This window comes from Pelophylax lessonae, assembly GCF_965119305.1.
Source record: "Pelophylax lessonae genome assembly, chromosome: 4".
NCBI classification, from domain to species: domain Eukaryota; kingdom Metazoa; phylum Chordata; class Amphibia; order Anura; family Ranidae; genus Pelophylax; species Pelophylax lessonae.
The window spans coordinates 506481125-506491517 of NC_138771.1; the positions used below are offsets into that span (position 1 = coordinate 506481125).

The following is a 10393-nucleotide window of genomic DNA, read 5'->3' on the forward strand; positions in this document are numbered from 1 at the left end:
TATGAGAGGCGGGTGTTGAAATGTATCTAATGTTTCTGGCATGTGCTGAAATTACTCTAATTGTTGTGGTGCACTGCAGCAAACTGAAAAGTTGTTAATCAGTGCCCAAATATAGGGCTAACAATGGTGAAAGAAAGAAATGTCCCAGCATCTGTCGTGTCCCTGGAAGGAAAAATATCTCTCTATTAGGAGTGTCACTGAAAGAAAAAATGGCGGCTGCATCAGTCAATAAAAAGAAAAAATGTTCCTACTTTGGTGGTGTCATTGAAAGGAAAAAATGTCCCTGTGTCTGTGGTATCACTGAAAGGAAACAATTTCTCAACTTTGGTGGTGTCATTGGTAGGAACAAATGTCTCTGCATCAGTTGTGTCACCAGAAGGAAAAAATCTCCCTGTGTCCGTAGTGTCACTGGAAGCAAAAAATGTCCCTGTTTTGGTGGTGTTACTGAAAGAAAAAAAAATTCCCTGTGTTGATGGTGACAGTTTGAAAAGGGACTGCTTTGGCATCTGTGTCAGTGGGATGTAGGTTCTGTAGGGTGCATGGAACTAAAGGACCCAGGGGCCTCTAAATGAGGAAGGGTAGCAATGGGGCTCTATGGGTGGTAGGAGGCTATGAGTCTCCTGGTGGGGGGTTCTGAGGAGGAGAGTGGAGGTGTAGGGTTAAGTTGCTCCCCTCCCACGCTCTGTGTACTCATTCACGTCATATTTCTTTCCCAGCATTATGCCCGTCAGGTGTGAAGGCAGCTTGTCCTTCTTCCCGTTTTTGGTCATGTGATATATCATATAAGGGCTTCACTTTCTTGCAGCATCACACTGAAACCAAGGTATTTTCTGAGTAGGTGTCGGCTCTCTTCCGCCAACAGCTGGTTGCATAATCCTTCCTCCAGAAGCTATTGAGATGCCTACTCGTTCTGACAGAAGTGACACTGCAGTCACTTCTGTCAGTGACGGAACAGAGCTGCTGAAGCCCCCATTGTGCCCCCACCCTGCTGACACCAATAGGGCACCATTCTTCTGACACCAAAAATTAAGTGTCCTAACTATGGGACACTATTCCAGTGACTGAAACCAGTAGGGCACCATTCCTTCCAATTACAACGTTGAGACTCCATTCATCTCAATTACATCAACAATGGGATACCATTCCTCTCACCGACACCAAGAATGAGCAACAATCCTCTGATTGAAACCAATGGGGCACCATTCTTCTCACTGACACCAACAATGAACAACATTCCCCTAACTGAGGCCAACGGGGCACCCCTTCATTCACTGATACCAATGGGGCGGCATTCTTCTCACTAACACCAACACTGGAGCATTATTCCTCTGACAGATACCTAAGGGGCACCATTCCTCTAACTGATGCCTGAGGCACCATTCCTTTCAATGAAGCTCGAGATGAGGCATCATTCTTCCCAATGACCACCAACACAGGGGCATTTTGTACTTCTATGGACCAATGGCACTGGTGCATTCACATTGTACTACTAATAGTAATGTCACCCTGATGGCTATTCATTTTGGCAGAGAGTGATGGGATGACTGTGTATTTAGCTGTGAAAAAGGGGAATTTTATTGCAGAACCAGTCACATTTTAGGACAGCATTTCCAGGGACAAAGTTTCCAAATTCACACGTGACCATGAAAATTAGATTTAGCCTGGCAACTTATCAGTTAGCTGTATTGATATTGAAAATGCATAGGCTGCTACTGCTGACTTCCTTCAGAAAATGTTAGGTTCCTGGCTGCCTCTGGCGTCAGAGTTGCTAACATGGAGAAAAAATGCGGTGGGTGAAGTCCCAGTAAAATTAGAACACATTTTGAAACTTTGTTCTGAGTTGAGTCTTCAGAAGGTACTGAAGCCATTACTGTTTTTAATAATGTCAACAGTAACCAATAAGATACTCTCTTTATTTTCCCATAGTGTGCGGGATGCATTAATGGATGAATTTGATTGGCTGTTATGGGCAATGGCTGTTTTTCTCAGATCATTTTGTGTATGAGGGTTGAAGGAACTGTGATTAATAATGGCTTTTCAGTCACCAATAAGATTAAAAGTTGAGAAAGCTGTCTGGATTCAGCTGGACAGCTGGACCTGATTGGTAGTTCACACCTGCCAGCATTTTTTAATATTATCCAGGGACCCAACTGGCACAGTGCAAATTTTTAGGTATGATAACCCACAGCAACAAGCCACAATTCAGTCTTCTGAAGTCAGGCCAGAGCAAGATAAATTCTGATTGATTGCCCGTACACACGCACCGATTGTCGGCCGACCGTTCGGCCGTCTTTTGTCCGGTGCTGTCGTGTAGGTTGAAAAGTGCTAAAGACTGCACATGAATTTTGTCGGCCAACAACAACCGACTGCAGAAGTGATGTCATGTGATGGTTAACTTTCCGTGTGTTTTTTCTTCTCTGAGCATGCCCAGTCTTGCTCATCTGCTTTTTGTCGGCCGAAATCTGTACTGACTGACGAACAATCGGCCGTTCTTTGTTGGCCTACAAAAATTTTATAGCATGCACACCAGATTCTGTTCAGCCGAAAAGTCGCAGTCGGTTGTCGGAAGCATCATACTAACAAGCCGACAATCGGCCGATCGGACGTTGGCCGAATATTTACGGCCGACAATCGGTACGTGTGTACGGGCCTTTACTGTCCTTTAAGTATATCTACAGCCAAAAACCTTTCTTTTAGTTTTTGATAGATTAGCAACTGTTTAGAATGCCAATCAGGTGTTTTTTTTTTTTTTTTTTTTTACTGTATGAGAACTATATGGGGACATTTCTGTTCATTTTCTATTCTGAAGACACAACAGGAAGTAGGGAGAATCTTTCCAAAGTTGTCACTGGAACAGGTGTCCTAATTGAAAAATTGCAAAATTTTGTATTTCCCATCATTTTGGACAGAGGGCAAACTGAGAGGTGAATCTGCCCAGTAGGGACACAGAGAGTGATGAAAACCTGACTGGGATTGGAACCCTTCCCCACTGCATCTGAAACTACAATTTGTTTCTTTAAGAACAAACTATTTTACTCCTTGCTCTCTTCGTGTAACATGGCAGTTTATTGCTCAAGTCATTTTTCTCAGAAAAACACTTACGGGCCTGCCATAGAAAACAGCGGCATGCAGTTTCAAGCACCACTCTAGTAGTATATTAAAGCTGAACTGTAGGCAGACATAAAATACACAAATTAATGCAGCTCTGTTTTCATGGATACATCATTAAATGTATTTTTTAATGCAAACAGCTTAACAACCTGAATTTGACCTCGGTTAGTCCCTGTTCAGGAGGGTTAGAGAGTGAGAGGAAGAAGCAGTACAAGGAGTCAGTCAGTTGATGTGTTAAAAAGAAGCATGCTAAAAGGAGGAGAGAGCAGAGTGACAGAGACACGAGCTAATCGCTGTGCTGCTTCTCCTTTCACTGTCCAGTCACAGGCTACGGTAGGCCCGGGGTGACCTGTGTGGGCTGACTGATGCTGGCAGCAGAAATAAAATAGTATAGTGGGGGGAATCTCTGCTTTGAGGGTGAATAGAGCAACAAAGTTGTCTTGTTATTTTTTCTTTTAATGAGCTACTAACTTCTATCTTGTTATTTTGAACTGGAGTTCTGCTTTAATATAAAAAGCCAAGACAATGAAGACAGCAGGAACTTGATATAACATTAAAAAAAAAAACATACATTTTATTGTAAGGGTGATCAAGCAAGGAACCTGGAACCTTTTTGGGGGCCGATTTTAACCACTGAAGGTTTTACCTCCTTAATGACCAGGACATTTTTTTGCGATACGGCACTGCGTTATTTCAACTGACAATTACGCAGTCATACGACACTGTAGCCAAATAAAATTGATGACCTTGTTTTCCCACAAATAGAGCTTCCTTTTGGTGATCACCTCTACGATTTTTATTTTTTGCGCTATAAACAAAAAAATAGCGACAATTCTGAAAAAAAGAAAAACAATATTTTTTACTTTCTGCTATAAAACATTTCCATTTAAAAAATTTAAAAGTCAAATTTTTTCATCATTTTAGGCCAATATGTATTCTTCTACATATTTTTGGTATACAAAATCTTAATTAAGTGTATATTGATTGGTTTGCGAAAAAGCTATTGCGTCTACAAACTAGGGGAAAGATTTATTTTTATTTATTTATTTACTAGTAATACCGGCGTTTAGCGATTTTTAGCGGGACTGCGACATTGCAGAGAACAGATCAGACACTTAACTTGCACTTTTGGATGAGTGACATTACTACAGTACTTAGTGCTAAAAATATGCACTGTTACTATACTAATGACACTGGCAGGGAAGGGCTTAACACTGGGGGCGTGCAAAGGGTTAAGTGTGTCCCTAGGGAATGCTTTCTAACTGTTTCGGGGATGAACTTGCTGGATGAACACAGAGACCTGTGTTCCTAAATAGGAGGAACACAGGATCCCTGTGTTCATCACTGACAGAACGGCGGTCTGCCGTGTATACATCGGGGCGCGATCACCGGTGCCCGAGGGACATCGCGTCCGTCGGACCCACTGATTGGCTCCCCTTGTGGCCAATCAGCGCGTGCACACGCCTCCGGCAGCGTGCGCGCCCCCACTAGCTGTCTTACGAAGCGACATACAGGTACATCGCTTTGCAGGACAGAGCAGACCTGCCGCCGTAAAAGTACGGCGGATGGTCTGTAAGTGGTTAAAAAGCATTTGGGATCAGATTCTGTTTTGTAGCTCCCTGCCTCTCGGGGCTTTTGACCAGTTTATTCCCTGCGATTTATAAAGCTATGACTTGAAGTTCTAAAAAAAATGAAAAGTTAATTCAATGAAAAAAGTGTTGAATAGGAATTAGTGCATATTATAAAAGCCTCTTAGGAACAAAAATTGCAAAATGAGCAAAGTTATTATAAAGCCTTTCTTTTTAGTCTTGGACACAGTTGGAAAAGGTAAAGCTGAACCCTGGGATAAGCAAATATTATTTAAATACAAGAGGCTCATGTGGTATATCTTGGTGTTCTTTGGAAAATTTTCTCAGAGCTGTGCAGTCATCCAGCGCTAAACTTTGTTTCCTGGCGCATCGTGGCAGCATACGATGGGGTTGTGGCTCCGCCCCATTGTATGCTGCCATGAAAATGCACCAGGAAAGGAAAATTATGGAAAGGTGAGTATACAATTTTCCATTTTCCTAGTGCATCATGGCAGCATACAATGGGTGCGGAGCAACAACCCCATTGTATGCTGCCATGAAGATGCACCAGGAAAGGAAAATTATGGAAAGGTGAGTATACAATTTTCCATTTTCCTAGCGCATCATGGCAGCATACAATAGGGGCGGAGCAACAACCCCATTGTATGCTGCCATGAAGATGCACCAGGAAAGGAAAATTATGGAAAGGTGAGTATACAATTTTCCATTTTCCTAGCGCATCATGGCAGCATACAATGGGGGCGGAGCCACAACCCCATTGTATGCTGCCATGAAGATGCACCAGGAAAGGAAAATTATGGAAAGGTGAGTATACAATTTTCCATTTTCCTAGCACATCATGGCAGCATACAATGGGGGCGGAGCCACAACCCCATTGTATGCTGCCATGAAGATGCACCAGGAAAGGAAAATTATGGAAAGGTGAGTATACAATTTTCCGTTTTCTGTGCAGGAGCTTCCTGTAATAAAGACCAGTCACTGCTGCTCTCTCTCCTTGTGCAGGATGACTGGTCTTGTCTCTGTCCCCTCTGTAGTTTTCTGCAGGCAGACTGTAGAGAGTGGGGCCTGCTGGGTTCCACCCGCACCTCTAATCTCTGAACAGGACACATACAGTACAGTAATGACACGACTGCTACTTTAATAAGAAAATATCTGGATTTGTAAAGGCATTTGGTATTCACAATGTATATTAAAAGGTTTTTTGCCCAGAGTTCAGCTTTTTTGTTTGTGACCCCCTACTTAGGAGATTTCCCACCACTTCCTGTCCTTGTTATGCAAGAAATGGAGGAGCGCTTGCCACTGTTACAAAAACATCGCTAGAAGTTCAAACCCTTCCCTACTTTGGTAAAAACATGGTTTGCAGACATTTCCCAAACTTTTGTCTAGATTGGAAGTGAGGGGAAACCTCCACAGATGGCAATAAAAAAACTTGACTTGAAACTGAAAAGCGGCATACAGCAACTGAAAGACTTGAGCCTTCTAACCCTTTCCTGTTCTATCCAAAGCTAAAAAAGTTTTAGCTGGAGTTAGGCTTTAAAAAAAGAAGCCAGGATCACATTTCAAGCACTCACGCCTGCCATTTAAAAGTGGAATGCTATTTTTGTGACCAAAGTCCCAAATTCACTGTCTTTATATACACATTGAAATTAATGGAATAAAAGACAAAAAATGGGGTTTAATATTAATTAACGAAATAAAAGAAAAAATTGGGGATTAATATTAATTAACGTAACAAAATAAAAAACTGGGGTTTAATACTAATTAACATAACAAAAGAAAATAAATGGGGTTTAATATTAATTACCGTAACAAAAGAAAATAAATGGGGTTTAATATTAATTAACGGAACAAAAGAAAAAAAATTGGGTTAAATATTAAAGTTACAAATAAAGTGATTAAAAAGACAGGCAAAACTGTTGATTAAGCTTTTGTAATCAAAAATTAAATATTAACATTTAAAGCCAAAAAGCGTCAATCTGACTGTTTCTACTTTTTATAAATAGGCCCCCTTCCAGAGACAAGATTTTGAGGGACAAATCTTTGGAATCGGGAAAGGTCCCTTGAAATGTTGGGTAACACTGACAGAGGCATGAGACTGGGCATGTGGCAGTGAAAGGGTTAGCAGACGCTCGTGTCGGAGCACAATGGACGGGGATAGGGTGATGGGTATTCCCAGAATTGCAGGGCTCTCAGGCTCACAATGGATGTCACGATTAACCCCTTTCGCAGCTGTTGTCTAGCCAAGAAAATATTGAATTGCGATGCACAGCGGGGTCCCCGGCTGGCTCTTTAAATTTGGTTGCCTTAGTAACGGCACACACCATCCGCTTGCTAATTGCAAAGCGTCTGGGACATTTTCCACTTCAATTTGCAGAAGCGGGGCTACTCAACGCTGCAAAGGGTAACCGGGTGCGTCACCTAATCTTTTTGCTCGTAGGCCCCTCGGTTATCTGTGCCCCCCCCTCTCCCCACCAACCACCACTCCACCCCGATCCTGAGGCGGCCCACCACCCTGCACATCCTTGTTAGTGCGCTGGTGCAGAAGAGGTTAAGTGAGCGTGACATGCACATGGGGTTATTGCCTGCTGGATCATGCAGCAACCAGATTTGCTTACAATAATCCCGGCCCAGTGTGGGGTGTCTCTGACTAGTAATGAGGAGCAGTTCGCTGCCATGATGAAGGCCACTATGGCGACGGACACGCCGAGGGTCAGCTGGAGCAGGGCCACCAAAAGAGGGAAGCGGCAGCCGCAGCAAGTGTGCGCATCATCCTGCTGTCCGGCCTTGGCGACTTTCTTCTCTTTTTTCTGCTTTTTCTGGTCGGCTTTCTTGTCCTGGCCTTCTCCTTGGCCCTTCGCCGGCTGCTCTTGGCTGGCTGGGGATGGCTTGTGTTTGTTGTCCGCTCCCATTTGGATGCTGTGTGCGTGAAATCAAGCTGGACTGGTGTCTCTTTCTCTCTCTCTCCTCTCACCCTCTTCCCTTTCTATTTCTATCTCCCACACTCACTGTCTCCCTCCCTCCCTATCCCTCTCTTGTCCCACTCACGCTCTCTTCCCTCCTCTCTCCCTGCTCCCTTTCCTCCTTCTCTATGTCTCTCCACTCTTTCTGTCACTCTCTCTTTTACTCTCTCTTTCACTCTCTCTTTCTCTCTCCACTCTTTTCTGTATCTCTCTCACCTTATCTCCTACTCTCTCTCTCTGCTGTCTCTACCTTACCTCTCCCTATCGCACACCCCCTCTCTTCTTTTCTCGCCCTCTCTTTTTTCACTCTCTTTTCTCCCTTTCTCAGCTCTCTCTTCTACTTTTCTCTCTCTCTCCCCTTTCTCTCTATTGATGTTATCTCTCTCTCCTCTTATTTGCTATCACAGCCCCTTGTTTTCTCTCTCACCCCTCTCCTTTTTTCTCTCGCTCTCTTTTGCTCCTGTTACTTTTCCTCTCTTTTCTCTTTCACTCTTTTTTCCTATTTTTCTTTGCTTTTTTGCTCTCTCTACTATCCCTCTCTTTCCACTCTGACGCCTTTTTTCCTCTATTTCACCTATCTCCCCTTACTTTGTCTCTCCTCTCCTCATTCCTTTCTTTTATCTCTTTCTCCTCTCTCTTGCTATCTTCCCCCCTTTTTATTTACTCTCTCGGATCTTTTCCCTCACCTATCTCTTGTACTGTCTGTCTCTTTCTTTTTTCCTTCTCTCCTTCTGACCACTTTATCTCTCACTGCCTCTCTCTCTCTTTCTTCTATTTCTCTCCCTTTCTCTTGCTGTTTCTTCTTCTTTCTCTGATTCTCTCCCTGTCTCTTGCTGTCTTTTTCTTTCCCTGTCTATCCTTGTCACTGGCTGTCTCTCTCTCTCTGTCTGTTTGTCTTTCTTTCTCTTTTTCTTATTTTTCTTTATCTTCTTGTCTTTTCTTTTTTCTTCCTCCTTTTCCTTGTCTATTTATCTGTCTTTCTCTCTCTTTTTTCTTTCTCTCTCCCTGTCTCTTGCTGTTTTTTTCTTCCTTCTCTGATTCTCTCCCTGTCTCTTGCTGTCTTTTTCTTCCTCTGTCTGTCACTGGCTGTCTCTCTCTCTCACCGTCTCTTCGTCTTACTTTATCTTTTTCTTATTTTTTTATATCTTCTTTCTTCCTCTTTTTTCCTGTCTCTTTGTCTTTCTCTCTCTCTTTCTTTCTCTCTCACTGTCTCGTCTTCTTTCTTCTCTCTCTCTCTCTCTCTCTCGTGCACACCCTGGCTGCCTGCAAGCCATGAAGGGATCCTGGTATTTGGGAATCACGGGGCTGAACTAATATGGAAAGCATTTGGAGCAGATTCTTCAGCCCTTAAATGCCACTTATAGGCGAGGGAACCAAAGGGGGGCTTTGAGGGGTTAGCTGAGTGCCAACCTGCCAGGGCCCAGTGAGAAAATAGCTTCCCGTTCGGCTGTGTGACAGGAATGAACGCAGGGCTCGGCAGGGGCTAATGAAATGCAGAATACCAAAACGTGACAAGCAAGGCTTAAATATTTCAGTAGGCCCAAGGAAATGTTCCCGAACAGCTCAGCACCCTGAGGCCTTTCTGAGCACTGGGGCCAGACAGGAACTGACTGCACACAAATTGCCATCACGCAGAGGGTGGGTGATGAAGCTGGCAGCTGGGTCCTCCCTGAAATAATCATATATTAAGCTCCGACACTTCAAAACAAACACCACAGGCCTATGTACGCTGAGCGTGTTATTAGATGCACGTACATAATCAAATACGCAAACAGGCCCCCACACCAGGATGTGTAATAACCCAGCTGCCAATTTATTAAAAGCAAACTGCTCACAATAATGTCTTATCACACCATATACCCAATTATTGGACTGCTTTATAAGGATCGAGGACACGGCTGCTCTCACACTGCTGCACTGTTCTTCAGCAACGTTACTCCCCAAATTATAAAGGAATTTAAATGGCATTAAAACCCCAAAGTTCCGCTGTCCTCAATCCAGTGATTCCAAACACTGCCGAGTGCCAACTTGAAAGGGGTCTGTCTCACTCTATAGACAAACTGTGAAATAAAAGGATAGAAGCGCACACTGGAAAGAAGTCCAGCTCAATGTGTATCAGATAGGCTTCAGCTTCACCTCCTCCCATGCCACACCTTACTACCTGACCATCACACCTAAAATGAGCTTGTTGGACATCCCATTCCCACATTAATGGTGGCCATACACAGTTTGATAAATGATCGATTTCTTTCCAATCAGTCTCTAGGAAAAATGTAACTATAGTCGACAACCCATTTGATCGATATGCCACACGGGGAAGTGGGTTATGATTATTAGTTAAGATTCAATTGTGGATTTTCTTTGATAGTTAAAGTAGAACTATAGACAAAACTTTTTTTATTTTATTTTGGATAGCTTAAGGAAGGGTTATAACTAGGGATCGACCAATTATCGGCACCACCGATATATCGGGGGCCGATATGCACTTTCCCCGATTTATCGGAATCGGCCCCTGAGGTTACCGATATTGCCGATATTTCGGGAAAGTGCATGTACTGGAGTGATGCCTGCAGCTAGAGGCATCACCCTGGTACTGGCGTCCATAGCAGACGGTCGGCTGTCTTGTAATGACAACCGATGCGGCTGAGAAGCCGCTCGGCTGTCATTACAAGGAGCGGGAGGGGACGTCCCCCCCTCCCGCAGCCCTCCGCAGCTCGCCCGGGTCTCCGGTCC

The 10393-nt window shown here is 43.7% G+C and overlaps 1 protein-coding gene across 1 annotated transcript in view; it reads right to left on the bottom strand.

Annotated features, from left to right (window-relative positions):
- The window catches only part of SSPN (sarcospan), a 52339-nt gene extending 44583 nt beyond the window's left edge, over positions 1-7756 (bottom strand). The window contains exon 1 of the mRNA XM_082256997.1: positions 7316-7756. Coding sequence (XP_082113123.1) covers positions 7316-7609 — 294 coding nt within the window. The 5' untranslated portion in view covers positions 7610-7756. The remainder of the gene's footprint in view (positions 1-7315) is intronic.
- Positions 7757-10393: the final 2637 nt, after the last annotated feature.